General features: G+C 50.2%; 1 protein-coding gene across 2 annotated transcripts in view; it reads right to left on the bottom strand.

Moving 5' to 3' along the window:
* The window catches only part of GALNT15 (polypeptide N-acetylgalactosaminyltransferase 15), a 39,352-nt gene extending 25,295 nt beyond the window's left edge, over positions 1-14,057 (bottom strand). Inside the window, exon 1 of one of the 2 annotated variants that reach the window (XM_059065037.2) lies at positions 12,766-14,057. In XM_059065037.2, the coding sequence (XP_058921020.1) occupies positions 12,766-13,454 (689 nt within the window). In that variant the 5' untranslated portion in view covers positions 13,455-14,057. The remainder of the gene's footprint in view (positions 1-12,765) is intronic. The other variant, XM_067033823.1, reaches the window with a different exon arrangement.
* Positions 14,058-21,711: the final 7,654 nt, after the last annotated feature.

The raw sequence follows: 21,711 nt of genomic DNA, 5'->3' as shown, positions 1-21,711 counted from the left end.
ACAGCTTGATTTCAGGGATGGTCAAATAACACATCCAAAGTGGAACCATTTCCCATGAAGTTTTGGGACGATAACGGAGAGGCCCCCTCACACGCTGCACTCTCGGCTGAGCTTTCGACCCCCTCTACCCTCCCTCTCTCCCACCCCACAGCCCCTCCTCTCACCCCAAGCCCTGGTGGAGCTTTCCTCCTGCAGTCTACCCGAGTTCGAGAAGTTCCACTCTGCCCCCAGAACTTCTCTAGACCTGCTCACAAACAGGTTCAAATTTTCCTTTGTGTGTTCTCCATTTCCTGTGTGGTTGTACGTATTGGCAGATCCAGGGGTTCTAGAGATGGGGACCTCCAATGGCTGTTGAAAAGAAAGCTTGCCTCAGTGGACTCAGTGAGTACAGAAAAACCCCAAAACATTACTTGGGCGATTGCTCGGAGGCTGGCTGTTTTCCAAGTCAGACAGGAGAGGATTTTGGGGACAAGGAAGCCTGCATATGGGATGCCCATGGGTGCAGATTCAGAGGGACTGAAGTTCATCACCTCAGGGCAGAACACAGCCACACCTTCCCCGGGGCCTGGCCCCTTCTCCACCCCAATCTATAGAATATGTGTGGACAGGAAACAACACTTGTGTGTGTGTGTGTGTGTGTCTGTCTGTCTGTCTGTCTGTCTGTCTCTGTGCACGCATGTGTCCTTGTAGAATGGTGGTCAAAAGAGCTTGGATTTTGCAATCAGATAAATTTTGATTTGAATCTCCCCCCTGCTGCTCCCTGAGTTTCTCTGGGTAATATACTCAATATTTAACTCTCCTCAGAGTAAGGAGACGGGGGAGTTTCCTGCCGGAGCTGGAAACTCCGGGCAACCGACTTTCTCTCCTTGGCCTCACAGGACATCCCCTGCAGAGATGATTCAGCTGTGGATGAGGGAGCCCCACTACTTCCTAGCTGTGCAAATGACCCTGGACAAGTAACGTGGCTTCCCGGGGCCTTGGTTTCTGCAGGCGGGTGACAGCTGCCCCCGTGTTGCAGGGCTGCTGTGAAGATGAGATGGCTTTCTCACGAAGCACTAAGAACGGTGCTGGCACTGAGCGCTGTGTAAGTATTCGCTGCCATGATCAGAGGATGTATTATCACTGCAGGAGGGATCACGAAGGCTCTTCCAACCTTGAAATTCTGTGTTCCTGACTCTTCTTTGCATAGAAGACGGGGAAGGGAGGGGGACAAACCAGCGGGAGCAGGGGTCTCAAAGAGAATTTCATAGGACTCCCCTCCTCTCCCTCCACTAGGGTTTTCTAGGTTTTATGCATAGATAGAACTGTGTTCTCTCTTCCTGGTGCGAGAGGAGGGTGAAGAGATGACAGGCAAGTCTGGGATGAGCTCAATAGGCTGCGAGGACTTTGAAAGGCAAATGGGCTTTTGGAAGCTCTTCCAAGGCCAAGGGCACTACCTCCCTGAGCCGCGGAGACAGGTGTCCCGGCACCAGCTCCGAGAGGACCCTCCACCTGCCCCGTGGAAAGATGCTCACACGGCCTCCAAAACATAAACAGGTGGTGCTGGAACACCTCTTCAGGCAACCGCAGAGCTGCCAGGAGCTGTGAACTGGAAATAGCCGTGGCGGTACCGTGGTCTTTCAGGGCCGAGCGGCGTGGGCTCCTGCGGGAAGGCCAGTGCTCTCACCGTGGTCTGAGCGCAGTGCTAAGTATCATCAACAGAGGTGTGGCGAGGCCTGTGTCTCGGGGCCAGGGAGATGCTCTTCAGAGGAACCAGGATTGATTCTTCTGTTTCTGGGGGGTGGGGTGAGCAGGCGCAGGGGCCTGTGGGCAGGGCAGGCTGTGTAGACCCCGGTGAAAGGAAGGGCTCTGGATACATGCCTGGGCTTCTGCGGTCCGTGGTCATCAGCCCGTGGGCAGCACTGGGTCTCGTAGGGATGGGCAGACGGGCCCATGTGGTAGCACAGCGTGGAGAAAGGGGATGTGGCATGCGATGCCCTGAGAGCTCAAACACCGTGCCAGTTTAGGGCATCTTAGGAAGAGTCCGTATGTGTCATCAAGCTTTGGCATTGAGTTCAAATCCTGGATCTGTCCTTGTGTGACTTGGACAAGCGACATAAGCTCTCTGATAACCATCTTCCCTTTCAACAATTTCCAGATCCGCAGAACCAGTCACATCTATAGTAATCACTTGTTATTTTTTGAAATACTTTTGATTCCAGTAAGTCCTTTTTGAGCACGCATTTTACTTAACCTCAGTATTTTTCATCTGTAAAATGGGTTTGTTGGAAGGATCAAATGAGTTAATTCATACAAAGTACTTAGACCAGTGCCTTACTCATAAGTAACAGTTCAATACATGCTAGTTATTATTATTTTTTGCAAGCCTCCCAAGGGCCTGAGTACCTCTCTAGGCCTCAGTTTCTTTATCTGTAAAATGAGGATAAGAAGTAGTTATTTTAGAGGACTACTTAAAGATTATAAACTTCATATAAATGGAATCATATAATATGCAGCCTTCTGGCTTCTTTCACTTAATATAATGTTTTCAAGGTTCATCGTGTTGAAGCATATATTAGTACTTCATTCCTTTTTACTGAAGAATAACGTTCCATTGTTTGAATAGAATAATGTTCCATTGTGTGAATAGACCATATTTTATTTATCCATTCATCCATTGGCGGATGTTGGAGTATTTCCATTTTTGGCTATTATGAGTAATGCTGCTGTGAACATTCATGTGTAAGTTTTTGTGTGAACATATGTTTTCAATTCTCTTGGGTATAGAGCTAGGACTGGCATTGCCAAGTCATGTGGTAAATCTATGTTTAATATTTTGAGGAACTGCCAAACTGTTTTCCAAAGCAGCTGCACCGTTCTACATTCCACCAACAACTTCTTCACATCCCTGTCAACACGTGTTATTGTCTGGGTTTTTTTTTAGCTATTCCGGTGCGGGTGAAATGGTACCTCACTGTGATTTTGATTTGCATTTCCCTACTGACTAATGATTTGAGCATCATTTCATGTGCTTTTTGGCTATTTTCTCTGTATTCTTTGGAGAAATGTCTATTCTAATCCTTTGCCTATTTTTAAGTTAGATATCTTTTTATTGTTATTGTAAGGGTTCTTTATATATTCTGATACAAATCCCTAATCAGATATATGATTTGCAAATATTTTCTACCATTTCTGGGTTTGTGTCTTCAAGCACAAAATTTAAAAATTTTATGACGTCCAATTCTTAAGCCACTAAATTTTGAGGTCGTGTTTATACAGCACTAGATAATGGATACACAGTCCCGTTTTAAAGATGAGGAAATTAGAGCCCAGAGAGCTTAAGTGACTTGCTAAAAGTTGCACAGCAAATTGCTGATGGTCAGTGTGACTCTAAACCTTGTGCTCTTGACCAGTATATACATATCACCATCTTGGACTGAAGTGCTAACGGGATGTTCTGGATTCAGGGTCATAAGGCTTGCGTTCTGATGTCCAGATCACAGTGACTGTGACTGGGGGGGGGGGTTATTTGAAGAACATGCAATCCATTGGTTTCATCACAAGCTCTGGACTGTCTACATTGATTCAGTAAAGTCCTCAGAAAGCAACTTACTTTGATCCCACTGTCTTGGCTGCCTTAGAAATTTGCTTTTGTGGAGTTCTGCTTGACATCATGCTCTCAGCTTTGATCAGAGAACAGTACATGAAGACATTTCAGGACACCTGCTTTGCATTACAGTCTCTGTTAACACCTGTGGAGGGGAACTGTCCCCTCCAGCACTTTCTATCCCCTCCACACAACTTTGGAGGGAAATTCCTGTCAGATAGAAGTGCCAGGAAAAGCTTTTCCTCCTCTGAGGACCTGGTGTGTTTCCTCTTCCTGAGCAACAAGGATCATGATACTTACCGTGTTTCCTTTTTCACTTTGGCTGCCAGGAAGCTCAGAGTAAGGAAGTATGATATTTAGTCATTGGTTGCTTATTTTCATTCTAATTTTCTCTTTGATCTTGATCTTCCATCTTTCCATCCATCATTTAACTGATATTGACTAACTACCTACTATGTGTGAGGACTGGAAGATGAATTAAGTAGATAAAATCCTTGAAGCAGAATCTGTGGTGCCCTGCCCATATCCCCTTGGGGATATCATATAATACAGCACAGCCTCACTTCCAATTGCGTGAGCGTTTTCTCTGACTGCCAGAGATGCTCTCCTTAAGCACCAGCTGCCTGAAGAGGTGGAGAGTAACCTCCCTCCAGCCCTGGGAGCTGCCCTCAGTCAGTGACTAAAATGAGTTGGTGTATTAATATCCAGCAACCCAGACCCTAAGGGTGGGGGTGGGTAACAATGAGATGCTGTCTCCCAGGTTCCCCCCAGGGCTGAGCTCTAGCTGCCTGCAGAGGTAACTGCCTGCAAACCTACTTTTCATTGGCTGCTCCACCCTCCCTGTCCCCTACCGGGGCTCCCAGGCATCACCTGCAAAACAACTCCTTGTCCTTAGGGTCTGCTTTGGGGGAACCCAAACTCAGATAGTCTCTGATATCATGGAGTTTATATCCTATTAAACAGAAAACCAAAGAATTATTCAACAACTGAAGCCAGGACCTGAGAGTGGGTGGGACACAGTCAGAGAAGGTGTGTGAGTGGGGAGAGGCGTTCCTGGCAGAGGTCACAGCCTCTGCTAAGGCCTGGAGGTAGGAAGGGGCTTGGCTGTACCAGGAAAGAAAGGAAAGATTTTCTAAAATATACTTCCCTTTATCTTGACTAAACATGATATTAATAGCAATTTTCTATTTCATAATGTATGTTCAAATCCTTTGAGGGAATAAAATAGGTAGGTAAACGAACAAGAGAGCAAGAGGTAAGTGGTCCACGCAGAGGCCCTGGGGCAAGTCTCTTCGCTGCCCTGGTGACCTGGGTTCTTTCTGTCAAGTGGGGATGTTTTTCCTGCTCTGTCGGTGCCACGGCTTTGCCTGGGGGCCGTGAATGAGGTGGGGCAGAGAAACAGCTCTTGTACATTGTGAAGCAGTGTCCAAACGACACCAGGTACTCATGAAGGGATCGAAGAAGAAATGCATGTTTTCATTATTAAATAATGGAGACATTTTCTTTGTCCTTCAACCATATACCTGGTGAATATTTTACTGTCTCAGCTTGTATACATCACACAAGTATCCAAAAGCCCACCCTGACCTCATCTGTCCCTCTTCTGAGTGGCAGCAGGTCAGGAAGGAAAGACCCAGGGCTTTGGAAGCAAATCAATGTGGCTTTGAATCTTGGCTCTGCTATTTATTTATTTATTTATTTATTTATTTTTGCAGTACGTGGGCCTCTCACTGTTGTGGCCTCTCCCGTTGTGGAGCACAGGCTCTGGACGCGCAGGCTCAGCGGCCATGGCTCACGGGCCCAGCCGCTCCGCGGCATGTGGGATCTTCCCGGACCGGGGCACGAACCCGTGTCCCCTGCCTCGGCAGGCGGACTCTCAACCACTGCGCCACCAGGGAAGCCCTCTGCTATTTATTTACATCCCTTAATTAGCCAGCACAGGGAGTCTGAGACCTTTCTCCAGACCACGGCTGCTGCCTGGATTAAAAGGGATCATTCTGGCCCAGGAGAGCTGCTCAATGAGTGCAAGCTTTATGTCTTCACACTCCAAGATCAGGAGAGCCTGTGTCTGTGTTTACACACAGATGCACACCCTCACTTCATGCAGCTCCAGTGTCCCCCGTGAGCTCAGAACATGCATTTGGAGGCTGATTCTGAAGAGAATGAGTCATAGCAGTGCACCAGATGGCCTGGCTGTGACACAAACCCTCTCCTGCCCTTCCCTTGCCTGGCCAGAGTAGAAAGGTTTCTGCCGGGTTTTCTAAAGCTGGTTTGGAGTGACTGACCCCCTGCTCCTACCAAATCAGCAGAGGCCCCCCACTGAGATGGGCTTCCCTGTCTCAGCCCTGAGCCCAGCGATGTAACAGCTGATTACTTGTCTGCATCCCTCAGTGTACCCTGAGCTCTTTGGGGGTGGGACTGGGGTTTGCTCACCTTCTCACTTTTAATAGTCGCTAAACAAATAATTATTCAATGAATGAAGGTGGACACTGTTCTTGCTCTCAAGGGGTGTATAGGCTGGCTGTCTATAGATACAGGACAATAATACCAATTTCCTGCATTCTATGAAAACACCAAGGTTCAGCCCATTGTGTATCTAATTGGTAGAGCTCATCTTGGGGACACCAATTTCCAGGCCAGACCTGGGGATAGAGCAGCTGGGGACACAGCCTGCGGACGGTGCCTTAGAAGGATGGACGAAGGAGCTTACAGATGAGAGAAAAATGTGGAAGGGCTTGAGCCTGTAGGTGAGGCTGAGGCTGCCAGCCTGTCACTCACCACAGTGGGGACAAGTCACACAAGGTGCATGCAATCCCCTTCTCTTTGTGGGAGTCGTCTGAAGTCTCCCAGTCTCCTTCTGAGGGGCTCCAGGCATCCTTGGCTTAGCTCTGATCCTGGCTCCCTAGCCCTGGACTAAAGATGGGTACCGATTAGGAGTCTCTGGTCTGAACACTGAAGGCTCCTGGTGCAAGAGCTCCGCCTAACAGGGACAGCTGCCCCAAGAATGGCCAGCTGCCCCAGACCAATCCTTAGTCTCAAGGTGATATTCAGACACACGGCGAGGGTCAGCAGGTGGTAGCAGGTCACAGAATGGGCAGTAAGCCAACGATGAGGCAGCAGAAACCAAGAGGTAGCCCAGCGCTTCTCAGATATTAACAGGCACCCACATCACCCGGCATCTCCATAAATGCAGATTTTGGGTCCAGGAGGTCTGGGGTGGGGCCTGAGAGTCTGCATCTCTAGTGAGCAAGCTCCCGGGTGATGCTGATACAGGTGGGCACTAGACGACAGCTTGAGTAGAGGACAAGACATCAGCAGGGAAGTTGCAACAGGAGTGAGTGCCGGGCCTCCAGCTGCCAGAGGACGTCAGGACGGCACAATCCCAGGAGCACTGAGTCTCCTTCCTGTTCCCTTCCTGCACTGCCTGCCGTCTTCCCTGGACAGTCCCTGCTCCTTACTTCCCTGGGAAGACTCGAAGTAACCCTGCCAGCAGCAGTCACATGAGTGTCTCTGTTCCTTTTCACCTCAGAGGACCTAAACCAGTAGCTCCCGGCCTGGCTGCACCCAAGAATCACTCAGAGAGCGAGTCCTGGTGAGTTGTATTTTGCTTGGTTGGTCTGCGGGTGGGGAGCCTGGCCGTGATGATTCACAAAACCCTCACCTGCAGGCAAGGGCTGTGAACTGCAGGCCTCATCAACTTACTCAAACTTTAACATGAACATAAAGCACCTGTGGATCTTGTTAAAAACAGAGTTTTTCCAAGCAGTAGGTCTGAGTGGGCCTGAGACTCTGCATTTCTGATGCTGCAGGTCTGAGGCCCACACTTTGAGTGGCACTGCAGTAAATAACACCAGCTTTCCCTAGTAATTAAAAAAAGATAAGATGCAGGTTGATCACTTCTGAGCTAACCCCAGAGGCTGGCCCGAAGCACAAGGTAAGACCCCACTGCACTGGGCACCATAAGTGCATTCGACTTCAAAGAGTCACACTCAGCTCTGTCTATACCACAACCCCCCACTATGGGCGCCGGATCCAGGGCGGAGATTCAGGGAGGCGCCGCTTCCGGCCGTGGCTACGCTGGACTCAGGGGCTTGGTGCTTGTGGGTTCCCTTCGACGCCTGGCTGGCCAAGTCCCACACATACTGGGTTGTTTTCCCTCTTTTGTTGCCGGAGGGGGATAAGCTGGGCTCCAGTCCCCAGTCTCTGCCCCAGGCTACTAACCCCTCCCCAAGGGGCATGGCCACTCTCCCAGATTTACTGATGATGCCCTGTCAGCTGCCTCTCCTCTCTTTTGCAGCCCAGGTGCCAAAGCCATCCTGGGGTGTCTCGCTGCCCACCAGGAACTGACCTGACCCTGTGGACTGCAACACCCCTCCTCCTTGACAACAAAGCTCCTGCCAAAGTAGCCTCTGGGGCAGGAGGGGGCCGGTGAGCTGAGGAGGAGATGCTCCTTCCTACCTCCCCCCGCTGGCAGGGGAGTGCCTGGTGCCTCGCAGCCCTGGTTTTCAGCCCTGGCTGCACGTTGGAACTACCAGGGGACACCCAGGCCTCACCCCAGACCAACTAAATAAGAATCCCTGAAAGTGGGACCCGCGCAGGAGTCCTTCTTATGAATTCCCAGGTAATTCCAATGTGCTGCCAAATTTGTGATGACTTAGCAGCTGGAGGGGAAGAAAATAACTCGTGGGTCAGAGAAAGGACAGTGGTGTGAGGCCCACAGCTGCCTGCTCCAATCTTCCTCCCTCTTTCCAACTCACTCCTAGGTCCTATGCTAGAGAATACAATAAGGGCATCTTCTGTTTGGACTTGAAGAACGGGGGGTGCTGCTGGCGGGGGGTAATCAGCACACACTTATCTCATTTGATCCACAACCCTACTCAAGGGTGTTATTATCATCGCCATTTTACAGTTGGAGAAACCGAGGCTCAGAGAGGTTGAGTGATTACACAAGGTCACACAGTAAGGGGTGGTGTCCAGAATTCAACCCCAGGTCCACTGTTCTATGGGCATATGATTTAGTCACAGTTGAAGGCATATAAACCAGGGAAACATGGGCCAAACGGTAAACACAAGTTATAAGTTGGCACAAGCATGCAGCCAGCTACGGCTGACCTGACATTTGTGTGTAAGTGTAAAACCCTGGGCCATGAAGGGGACTGTGTTCCTTTCTGCCTCTCTTCTCTATTCTCCAATCCCAGAACTACCTCCTCCATGGAAACTTCCAGAACCCTACTACCTCTCCACTCACCGTCTATACCAGTGGTTCCCCAAACTGTCTAGTATCAGCTTGTAAAAATTCAGATCGCTGGGTTCCAACTCAGAGCCACCGATAGTCTCTAGCGATGGAGTCTGAAAAATCTACATTTTAAACAAACAATCTGCAGGAATCTAATATGCACATATGTTTGGGAACCAGTGATGCAATCCCTTGCTGCTCAAAACTGTGGTCTCTGGACCATCAGTGCTGGGACCTTATAGAAATGTCACATCTGGGGCTGCACCCCTGGCCAACTACCAATATACTCTGCATTTTCACAAGATGCCTGGGGCGATTTGCATACGTGTTGAAATTTGAAAAACAGGCTCTATGCAATCTGGTGGGCATAAAGAATGTCCTCAGAGATTCCCTGGTGGCGCAGGGGTTAAGAGTCCGCCTGCCCATGCAGGGGACACGGGTTCGTGCCCCAGTCTGGGAAGATCCCACATGCCGCGGAGCACCTGGGCCCGTGAGCCGTGGCCGCTGTGCCAGCACGTCCAGAGCCTGCGCTCCACAAAGGAAGAGGTCACAACAGTGAGAGGCCCGCATACGGCAAAAAAAAAAAAAAAAAAAAAATAGTGTCCTCAGACACAAAGGGTAGGTGCTTAAGAAATGGCTGTTCTTTTATGGGTTGTATTTGGGCCCAGTTTTAAATCTAGAAAAATGGTACAGATGAACGTATTTGCAGGGCAGGAATAGAGACGGAGAAGTAGAGAACGGACATGTGGACACAGGGGTGGGGGGGAAGGGGAGGGTGGGACAAATTGGGAGATTAGGAATGAAATATATACACTACCATGCGTAAAATAGATAGCTAGCAGGAACATGCTATAAAGCACAGGAAGCTCAGCCCGGTGCTCTGTGATGACCTAGATGGGTGGGGTGGGGGGGAGGGAGGTCCAAGAAGGAGGGGATATATGTATACAGAGAGCGGATTTCTGTACAGCAGAAACTAACACAACATCGTAAAGCAATTATGCTCCAATAAAATTTTTTTTTTTTTTAATAAATAGTGATGGGAGAAGGAGAGTCCTGGCACCCTGGAGGGAGGGTTGTGGCCTTACTTTGCAGAGAATCACTTGTGCATCCTGGAGCCTGCCAGGAAGGCGCGGCGCCAGTGCCTGTGTGCTTCTGGGGGAGGGGAGTCTGGGGGCTCAGGCCGGGCACACAGGCTGCAGGGACAGGCTGCGGCCAAAAGAGGGGGCCACATCCTGCTGGACAGAACCAAGCTGTGGGCGGGGAGACCTACCGGCCCGGTTAGACTGGGACGGAGGGGTTACGATGGGAAAGTCCAGGCAAACTGCGACTAGTTGGTCACTCTGGCTGGAAGAGGCACACACGAAAGTGGTGCCCACACGCGCACGCACACATACACGCGTGCACATCACACACATGACACAGTGTACCCACACGTGCACACACATGCACAACACTCACCCATGCACTTCATACCACAAGCATAACATGGACAACACACTTGCAAAAGTACACACGTACCGCTTGCACAACACATTTATAACACGGAGCACACACCACACAATGCACATGTGCAGCACACTCACAACAAATACGCATGTACGCAGACCACACAAACACGCCACACAAGCCGTACATCACAGCACACACACACGCACACAAGCACAGTAGGGGTGCCCATCACGCCACGTGCACAACATACACAATATGCACATGTGAACCACACACACACAATACACCCATGCCCTTCACACCACTCACACAACACATGGGTAAAACACACCACACACACGAGCACATCACACATATCATACATGTGCACACAGTCATGACACACGTACTACAAAAACATACAGGCCAAGCACCACATAACAACACACAGGCACAATGCCATGTGCACAACGTACATGATACGTGCACGTGCCATGCAAGCATGATGCATACACACGTGAACACTGACACGTCAACAACACACATGCACACATGACAAGACACCACACAGCTCGTACCCGTGCACATCACATCACAGCATACACAGGCACCAGGCACACGGCCACCACTAACACACTACACACAACACACATGCACAGCATCCATTTGACACACGCACAACACAATGCACCCACGCTTGCACGATGAGGACACACAGAGTCACACACACGCACTCACAGCTTTGGGAGCCAGAAACTCTTGATCGAGTCCATGTGTCTGGTTGGTAAAACATCCTTGCTCTAGGCCAATGAAAAGTTGTATCAAAAGAATTGGAAAGGGCTTCCCTGGTGGCGCAGTGGTTGAGAATCCGCCTGCCGATGCAGGGGTCACGGGTTCGTGCCCCGGTCCGGGAAGATCCCACATGCCGCGGAGCGGCTGGGCCCGTGAGCCATGGCCGCTGAGCCTGCGTGTCCGGAGCCTGTGCTCCGCAATGGCAGAGGCCACAGCAGTGAGAGGCCCGCGTACCACCAAAAAAAAAAAAAAAAGAATTGGAAAATGATATATTGATTCATTCAGCAGTCGTTTCTTTCCTGTGTGCTGGGACTATAGGTTCACTGCATGGCAAGGGAAGCAGGCACTGAATAAACCAATACATCAATGACCATTTAGCTTCGGTTGTCACGAGTGTTACGAATTAAGGCTGCAGAGAGCACAAGCCTGTGATGAGGGGGCGGGGCCTGGATGGGTCTGGGAGTTGCCTGCAAAGAGCTGTTTCAGCCAAGACCTGGAGTTGGAGCATCAGGGCTGGGGCTTTGGTGACATGGGTGAGACTCTGAGGTACACAGTCTAAGGAGGCTTCACCCTCCAGGCGACTGCACCTGCACACCCCTGAGGGCCAGTGGCTGAGTGGCCAAGCTCAGAGGAGCCCCCACAGGGGTCTGAGAAGTATGTGGTCCTGCTCCCAACTGCTGCTTCACTCCAGTCCTCCCACCCAGAGGGCTGGAGGATGGGTTTGCTTCCCGGGAAACTCTGGGCTCTGGGAAGAGCAGTGCTTATAGGGAAGGGACCTAGTCACCCAACCACCCAGATGCACTGCTCCTGGATGCTGGTAACCAGACCCCTCCTCTGCACCTGCCACGGTAATGGTGGGGAGGGCAGGGGGTCCAGGACGAGCCCACCGTTTCCCTGGGCACAGCCTGTATGTCATCCTACTTCCCAGCTTGCCTCCTGGGGGTGGGGGTACCCTGCCAGGTAAGGCTGCATGAGTGCAGTGTTCTAGGTCCAGGGTCCTGGACCTGTCCCCTTAGTTTCGCCGACTAAGGAAGGGGGTGTAGAGTGGGGGGCTCAGGCAATTTGGAGCAAACCCCTGCTTTGGCACCTACTAGCTGTGTGACTGGGTAAGTCACTTGGCTTCTCTGAGCCTCATTTTCATACACATAAAATAGGCATGATAGTAGTGCTAGCACCCATCATTATAAGTTGTAAGGATTTTGGGGTCAATACATGAAAAGCTCTTTGATTAAAGTCAGGCACATGGCAAGAGCCACATAAAGATTAGCTGCAATTGTTACCTTCATCCAAAATAAAAATAAACCCAACAATCATAATATTAAAATGTGCTGGAACTGGAAGTGTCTTGGAGAACATCCACTCTAGGCCCCTCTGGGTTATAGAGATAAAGCTGTTTGACCTGACAATCCACAGAGACAGAAGGACTAGAACCCAGGACGGGAGGAGACCAGACAAGGAAGAGTTCCTCCTTTTCTGTCTCTAGGATGGTGGTTCTCCCCTGGAGGGCTGTTTAAAGACAGATCGCTGGACCCCACCCAGGGTTTCTGCCTCTGCATCTCTAACACGTCCTCAGGGGATGCTGCTGCTGCCACCGCTGGTCCAGGGACCACACAGGGAGAAGCGCTGCCCTCGGGCAGTGGAAGCAGAATGCAGAAAGTCTGCATCCCTGCGTTTGCTGGTGGCCCTCCAGGAACGGGGGAAGGAGAAGCAAGGGCCTACTTACAGCGGATGCCGTACCTCCGGCAGTGCCCTCTGCAGGGGGATGCGGGCACTGAGCGCCTCCTCCAGGCTGAACGAGGTCAGCGCCTCTTCTTCAGACGCCCCCGCATCCTCCTCCTCGGCCGCCCAGTCCCTCTCTGGGACGTCCTCGTCCGGCCTCCTGCTCAGCCGCTTGATGAGCTGGTAGCTGCCACCTCTCCTGCCCTGGCTCTGGTTCCCTCTCGCCCTGGGAGAGGCCACAGCCACCAGGAGCTGATCCTCCCGCAGCGAGATGAAGGGCGGCAGGCCCTCCAGAGGGCCGTAATCTTGGTCTTCATCCTTGGACTCCAGCACCCACTCCTGGGATTCCCCAAAGTCCAGGCGGTACCCGGCTTCGGGGCTGTGCTCGGCGACCTGAGCTGGGACAGCCTGGGGCAGGGCAGGCAGGGGAGGGTGCAGCACGGCCAGCATCAGCAACACACATCCCAGCAGCAGGAGAAGCGGCAGGAATTGCAGTCTGCAAGGTCCACGCCTGCATCGCTTCCTTACCAGCATGTGGCTGGAACTTGCCAAACGCAACAGGTCATGTTCAAATTCACTGTTTCCTCCTGCTCCGGGTTCCTCCAAGCTGGCAGCAGAACCTGGCTTCCTGGGTCCACCTGGAAGGTTTTTTTGCCGGTCACTTAACCTGCTCCTTTTTTCCCCGGCTGACATTTGCCAGCAGCGTGTGTAAGACCGGCTTCCACTTACAATCAGAAAGCCACGGACCCAAGTCCCAGCCCAGGCCCTCTCTGAGCGGAAGTCTTTAATTGCCTTCCAAGAGCCCGTTCACAGGGACTTCAGACTGAACTGTTTGTGCCTCCCTCCATCCCCACCCTTTGATGCCCTTTTCCTCTTTGGGAAAAATAATGATTCCTTTCTGCTCAGGGGTCTAGTCCCACGTGTTTCGCTTCACCCCCTTGCACGAATTGTCAGGCTGCTATGAGATGTCTGGGGGTAGCCGGTGGGTCCTCAGTCTGGCAAGGCTGACAGCCGTCCTCTTTTGGACCCTGCGAGTCGGGTCAGCTCAACAGATGTGAAGCCGGCAGCAGCCTAATTTCCTTTCACACATAGCTCCCTGCTCAGCGGGACCGAGGAGCTCTGCCAGACGCCGCAGGCGTGCGCCTCACTCCTGGTCCTAATGCCCTCACTGTTCCCAGGCTTTGTGCAACCCGAGGAACACGACTCCGGGGAAAACAAACGCCGTCACCGCTAGGACCAAACCCAACAGGAAGATCCCAGGAGTTCTGATTTGGATCGCCTTCACAGGAAGGCTTCTTTCCCCACCCAAAGGGGCGGGGCCTAATTTCCCCTCCTAATTTCCGAAAGGCTGTACCTGGGATGGAAATGCAGGGAGCTCGCTGGCTATTTGCACACTCAGCCTCCCACAGGTGATGCTGTAAAGCTAGGCTGGACCCTCCCTCCCTTTCTGAGGACCACCATCCTCATCCTTCTGAAAAGCAGTGGAGCTGGGGGAGATGCTCTTGTCACAAGCCCCTCCTGCCCACAACAGCATCTGAATGCCTGCTCTGCACTGGCCTCTGAGCAGGTGGGGGGATGGGGGCTGGGCGGGGGTGGGGGGAGTCAGAAGAAGAGGGGCATGCTCCTTCGGTTGTAAATGTCCTTCATTCAACCAATGAATATTGATGAGCACCCACTATGTGCCAAAACTATCCTGGAGACTGGGGGTATAGCAACGAATAAAACAGCAAAATGTGTACCTCGTGGAACTTACATTCTAGTGGGAAAGACAAACAGACAGGTGGATAATTAAAATATACGGTAGGAGGCACTTCCCTGGCAGCGCAATGGTTAAGACGCCACACTCCCAATGCAGGGGGCCTGGGTTCGATCCCTGGTCAGGGAACTAGATCCCACATCCATGCCTCAACTAAGGAGCCTAAAAGCCACAACTAAGGAGCCTGCCTGCCGCAGCTAGGACCTAGTGCAACCAAATAAATATTTTTAAAAATAATAATAAAAAATTAAAATATACCGTCGGAGAGACAGTGATAAGGGTTAAGGAGAAAAATAAAGCAGGGAAGGAGGCTGGGGAACAGGGGCTGGGGTTGACAATTGACATTGAGTGAGGGAAGAGCTCTCAGAAGCATTTGTGAAGGAGGAGGACTGGGCAGCTCAGTGGGGTGAGCATTGGGGGCAGAGAGCATAGTAAGTACAAAGGTCTTGAGACAAGAGCATGCCTGGCCTTTTGAGGACCCACAGAGGACCCGTGTGGCTGGAACAGAATGGGCAGGGTGGAAATGGAATGAGAGAGGTAAGAGGGGGGATTACTTAGGACCTTGGGGGGCTAAGGTTTCCTCTGAGTAAGATGAGAGCCCTTGGAGGGTTGTAAGCAGAAGACAGACACAGTCAACTCGGACGTTAACTGGTCCACTCTGGCTGCTATGTTGAGGTTAGACAGTTGGGGAGAACAGGGCAGAAGCAGGGAGACCCACTGAGGTGTTATTGCGGTGAGACGTGATAAGGGCATCACTGGAGGTGGGGCAGTGCTCGGCTTCTGGACATATTTTAAGGAAGAACCTATACGATTGGTTGGTGAATTAACGTCCAGCGTGAGAGAAAGATGAGTCAAGGATGATTACAAGTTTTTGGTCTGAGCAGTTGGAACAATCAAGTTGCCATCAGAGGAGATGGGGAAGGCTGGGAGCATGGAAAGGGCAGTGAAAGCAGTGGTTCCACTGGGGACACGCATAGTTGGAGATGGCGTTTCAACAGCCAAGGGGAGCTGGATATATGGCAGCTGGCTATATGGATACATGGGGTTATATGATAGCTGGAGGTCAGAGGACAGGTCTGGCCTGAAGATAAACAGCCGGACTCCAGCAGCACATAGATGGTACCTGAAGATCCTGGAGGGAGTGATGGAGACGGGAGAGAGGAGGGGAGCCAGCGAGCTCAGAGGCCTCGGGCATCAGGTGGACCAGATTGATGGAGGGTGGGTAACTGGCACCATGAGATGCCACCATCCTGATGTCTGAAGAGGAACCAGGAGTGGGGTGGGGAGGGCTGTCATTGCAGGGTTCCTGGATGAATTGCTCATTGTTTCTGATTTGATTTTAATCTTAAATTGTGAACATAAACATCTCATGGGAAAAAAATGATTTTCCTTTGGATTCAGTTGCTGTTTCCAGCCTGTGTGTGTGTGTGTGTGTGTGTGTGTGTGTGTCCACATTTGTTTTCCCTGAAGCCACTCAGAGTCAGAGGTGAAAGAGAGGGTCCTAAACGATTGTTCTCAACAGCCCAGCGCGGCGCCCAATGGACAGCTCATAGGAATTGCCAGATTGGACTGTATTTTCCAAATCCCACATCAGGATGTCCTGGGGGTGGGAATTGTATGACTTCCAGGTTTAAGAGGCAGGCGTTCTGGGAGATGCGGTTTAGAATGTAAGGACCTCTGGGGGTTAATGAGGATTGATAGGATGGAGAGTTTTGATTCCAGGAAGCTTTCGGAGATCTAAAGGTGCACGGTCTCCACCCTCGGGCAGAGAGCCCTCCTCCACCCTCTCCAATAACACTGGCCTCCAACTTGCCAGCCTCGTCCCACCTCAGGGCTTTTACCTGGCCTTCCTTCTGCTTGATGGCTCTTTCCCCAGAAGTCCAGCCACATGGCTCACTTCTCCACTTTGATGTCAACTCCAAGATTGCCTATTCAGGGAGAGCTCCCCAACCCACCTCTTCCCATCAGAACCCCTCCATCCACATGTGGCATCGTCTGTCTGCTTCCCCTCCGCGTTCTCCGTGTCTCCATGGCTCTTCTCGATACTCAATGAGCAAGAGACTCATCCGTGTCACTTCTTGATCTGTTTCTATTCATTTTGCTCCTCATTATGGGTCATCTTTTACTGGTTCCTTGCATGCCTAGTCATTTTAAATTTGATGCCAGACGCTGTGAATTTTATCTTGTTGGATATTGGATATGTTCGTATTTCTATAAATATTGTTGAGCTTTTTTCCTGGAAGGTCAAAGGGTTTGGTCTTTGAGCAGTCTTCAGCTAAGGGCCAATTTTCCCCCACTTGCTGAAGCAAGACCTTCTGAGTACTCGGCCTGACGCCCCATGAATTACGAGTTTCCACTCTCGCCGGTGGGAGCGCTGACTACCCCCCACCCCGTGTGAGCTCTGAGGATCCTTCCCTCGGCTCCCTTAGGTGCTTCTTTCTCTGGCCTTGAGTTGTTTTCCCACAGGCATGTTCTGATCAGAACTCCTGTGAAGACTTGGGATCCTTGCAAATCTCCAGAGCTCTCTGTGTGTAGCTCTCTGACCCCAGGCCTCTGCTTTGCATGCTCTAACCCCCTTGGCCTCCCCAGTCTCCCAGTTCTATCTCCTCAGGTCAGGGCCACACCCCACTCCACCTGGGATCCCCTTCCTGCACTATAGCCTGGAAACAGTCTCCAGGCAACACACTCACAGGTCTCACTTCATTTGTTTCCCCTCTCTCAGGGATCACTCTCCCTGTTACCTAACGACAATTCCTGAAACTATTGTTTTATATTTCTTCCAGGGTTTTTAGTTGCCTCTGAATTACTTGAGGAGGAAAGCACTTCTGTGATGTTGTCTTCATTTGGAGTCCCCTAGTAGCGGGCTCTGGGGTATAGATGATCCTGATGCAGTCTGGTTTTGTGAATTTGCCTACTTGCTACAATTGATTTGTAACCTCGAAACTAATACTTGCATCACTTTCACAATCATTTGTGGACGAGTGCAGGGTGGCAAAAATGTTGACTTATGTGATGTGCACATTCCCAGCTGAGGTCACACAGGTGACACTGTGACCTTGTTCCAGCTCTCGTATTATAAACAAGTATCCTGTTCTATCTAGTGCTATGTTTACACATTTCTTGTGCTTTGTGTTGGTGATTTTGCTGTTAAAAATGGCCCCCAAGCCTAGTGCTGAAGTGCTGTCTAGGGTCGTAAGCGTAGAAGGCTGTGATGAGCCTTACAGGGAAAATGCACGTGTTTGATGAGCTTCATTCTGGCGTAAGTTCTAGTGCTGTTGGTCATGAGTTCAATGTTAATGAATCCACAAGATATATTAAATATATTAAGGTGTCTTTGAACATAAACATATAAGACAAGGTTATGTATTGATTGGTTGACCAGAAGACCAGAGAGCAGTGGTTCTGTATTTGCTAATTCAGTATTCATAGCAACTTTGTAGAACATCACTCCTACGAAGTCTTGTTACTCTACGAAAAAACTGAGCAAGTAGTTTATTATTGGAGGGGAGAGTGGAAGAGAGATAGGGAAGGTAAGGCAGCCTTTGAAGAGCATGTCATCAGGGCAGCTATTACTGTGGGTACCTAGAGCTTAATATCATTGAGGTTGTTTGGGAGCCACAGTAGAGCATGCCTCAGGGTGATCACAACCAAGGGAGGGGGGTTGGGGTATTTATGCACCAACCCCCCCATCAGCTGAGGTCTGCTGGGGAGGGGCACTCAGGGCCTGCTGGGGAGCAGACAGAGGCACTGAATGCCAAAGGAAGTCCTCAGGCAAAGAGGTACAGATGCTGGTGATTGAAGTCCAGCCTAGGTTTCTACTATAGGGGAGAGAGGATCCAAGCATCTGCTGCAGATGGCATGGCCAGGGCTTGTCAACTCAGATGCCTCCAGGAGCCAGGCAGGTAGTATAAGCAAGAGCAGTAGGCTGAGGGGGGCTGCAGGAGCCGAGACTTTCTCTCCCTGTCTAACAAGAACAGCTGTTCCTCAGCTATGGCCAATTTTTGCCATTCAGTAAAATAGGCCGAGACATGCCAAATCTTCTGATTTTTCAAGAAAAGTGGGAAATTCAGATTTTTTTAAAATGTGAAATCCTAAATTTGTAAAAAGCTGGCGGTGAATCTAAAAACTTTTAAATACACCGTGAAGGCCAAACAAAACATGGCGGCAAGCCAACTTCAGCCCACGGACCACCAATCTGCAATCTCTCTGATAGAAGGTGAGCGAAACCCCACCTGTTGGGTATGAGCCTGGAGAAAATGGATCGTCATCTCCTGTGCACGCTAAGCCTTCTGGGAGTGCCAAGAGATGCCTAGAAGTCTGCCCGGACATCCACGTGGCTAGGTGCCCCTGTGTCTGTCCGGTGAGCTCACCTCACCCTCCTGCTTCGAGGTTTATTAGAAGTCCAAGGACCACCATTTCGTGTGGCTACAGGAGTTCTCCAGCGATTTCTTGTCACTGTTTGGGCATTTTTCCTCCCGTGAGAAATTAGCTGAGCCTCCTGGGCTATTCGTCTGGCATCTGCTCATCTGCACAGCCCGTCAGCCCACTCCATCACTAAGAACAGGGCTGCCTGCCCAGACTTCCACCTGCACACAGACTAGAGATTGTCAGAGGAGCTTGCAAGTCGAGTGGTAGTGTGTGGGGAAGCAGGGCCCAGGGAATTGGCCACCATCTGGCATTTTCTGCAACACAGAGGGAGGGAGAAGCCAATGGATGTGCTCCCAGGGAATGGCACAGCACCTGTCAGCCAGGGGTCAGGAGTCAGCCAGGGAAACAGATCCATCAAGAGACATAAATGGAAGATATATGACTTGTTACAGAGATATGATCTCACATAATCGTGGGAGCTGGCAAGCGGTCTCTGCAAAGCTGTTGTCTTCACATCTGATGCTGAAGCCTGAAGTCCACAAGACAGGCAGCTACGAAGGAAAGATAGATACAAAGTGGGGGAAATCTAGAACAAGCTGGAACCCATAAGTATGAGATGGAACCCCACACTGATGGACTAAAACCCATGTCAATCCTTGCTGCCTCTATGTAAGTGGTATGGGTATCCTGCAGAAGCTCTAGTGTGGAGCTAAACGCAGACCCCCGGCCCAGACATAGGAGCAGAAGAGCCGAAGTGGGATTCAGGGGAAGTTCTACCGCTTCCCACCAATGAGGTGAGTCAGCAGATCAGCAACATTATGTAGTATGAGCTACATAATGTCTGTTGCTTCCCTTCTGCCCTTCCAGATTTCCCAAGAATCACTCTTGTGCCCTACTATGGAGATACTAGAACAGCTCTGTCTTCACTTCTGGGGGTGCCTGAATGTCCGACTTTTGACGTATGACCAAGATAAAGGCAATGGGATGTGTGGTATGCTGTCTGAGGTCTGAAACTCTCCCGGCAAGCCTTAGGGTTGTCTTCCTTACTGGCGGTTTGCAATGGCTTTCCCAGTTTGAGAAGCCTGGCTGGATGACTTAAAGAGCCACTTGGTTGGCTCTGTCCCCTCCTTACTCATGCCCACCAATAAATCCTACTTTCCTGTCAAAGAAAAAAAAAAAGCCACCTGGCTCTTCTCAGTGAGTTCTCCTAAAACCAAGATTCCTCACATAGATCTTGGCCGTTCAATCCAGAGATTCAGTGTGGTCCATGTGGACAAATTTGGGGCCCCGATGCACAAATTTTGTCTCTCAGAAACTACACTGTTCCCCTGCTTTCTTTTTCTCTCCCTCCACTGGATCTCTCGCCTTTAAATAAAAGTCTTAACATAAGTATCCTCTGTGGAGTCCGGAGAATCCATTCAAATATCTGAACTGGGGAAAACAATATAACCAACCCCACTGAAAATGTGTAAAAATGAACATTCTGGGAAATGTAGGTCAGTCTAGCTAATTGATACATTATAAAGTCATCAAAATGTCCATGGGCCTCAGTGCTCTGTGGCCACTATCTTGGTATAGGGAAGCTTGCTCTTGGTGTCAGGAACAAGCTTGGCAGACCTAGGTCTCTCCAGAGAAATCATTCCACAGCTGCCTGGGGAACCAGAACAGACAAATTCTAAGAGGAAACAAAGACTCGTTGATTTCTTAAGATCTTCCCTTCTTGTGATTCTGCAGCTAAAACCTTATGTGGTTTCTTGCTAGTTTTCCAATGCTAATGGAAAGAGAATGCAGAAGGGAAGGTCTGACTCCTTTTGGGAAGGATGCTCTAGAAAGAGCCAGGAAGACATAGATGAGAAAACTAGAACTGCCAAGAGCAAGTTACAACATGGCAGATTTGGGCTCAGTCAACGGGAGGACTTTATAACATTTAGTGTAAATGTCCAATAGCTGAAGGGATTGCCTTGTGAGGAACTGAGTCCAACTTTTTGACTTGTTAGCTTTAGGGAGAGATTTAATAACATCCTTCCTTCCTCCTTCCCTCCCTCCCCCTCTCCCTCCTTTCCTTTCTTCTTCCTTCCTTTCTTCCTTCCATGCGTCTGTCCATCCAGTAAATTTTCTCTGAATGAAATCAGTCAACCAACATTTATTGAATACCTATTATATGCCAGATGCTGTGTTGGGTTCTGGAATCACAGCCCAACAGGGAAGGCAGTTGGGGTTATTGACCACCTGCTGTGTGCTGGGCACTGCTTGAGGTGCTAGAGATTAGAACCTAGGATAGAAGGCAGTCTGAGACTGGTGTTGAGATTCTTCAATTCTAATCCATGACTCTTAAGTGGATCTCCCAATTTGTGAGTCCCAGTCTGGTTGGTACTACCAGCCACGATTCCCTGACTCACAGTGACCCACAGGGCTTCTGTTGCCACTAAGACTGTTTTGGTTTGGCTTGGTCCAGGGGGTCTGGGATGTTCTGGTCTGTGACTTCATTGTTTATTATCATTTTTCAAAGCTTCTGCCTCCCTTCTGTAGGCTGGACCAGAACCAGAGACAACAGGGTGGCTATGTGAAATAAACTCCGGCTAGCATTACTATCATCTTGAACACCCAAACAATGGGTCACATGCCTACAGCTCGTGACTTCTTGGCAGCTTGGCTGAGCCTGAGCTCTTCCATTTTTATATGCCATTTGAGATGGGAAGGCATTGGAAATGGCTGATCTGTGAACGTTTACAGTGTAAAATCCATGCAGATAGAGAGGAGATGAATTTATAAGTAGTCCAATCTTAGCCCTCAAGGAAAGACTAGGAAATACATTTAGCCTGACAT

This window comes from Kogia breviceps, chromosome 5 (genome assembly GCF_026419965.1).
Source record: "Kogia breviceps isolate mKogBre1 chromosome 5, mKogBre1 haplotype 1, whole genome shotgun sequence".
NCBI lineage: Eukaryota > Metazoa > Chordata > Mammalia > Artiodactyla > Physeteridae > Kogia > Kogia breviceps.
The sequence above is the reverse complement of the archived record's forward strand: the minus strand, read 5'-3'. Positions and strand labels throughout refer to the sequence as shown.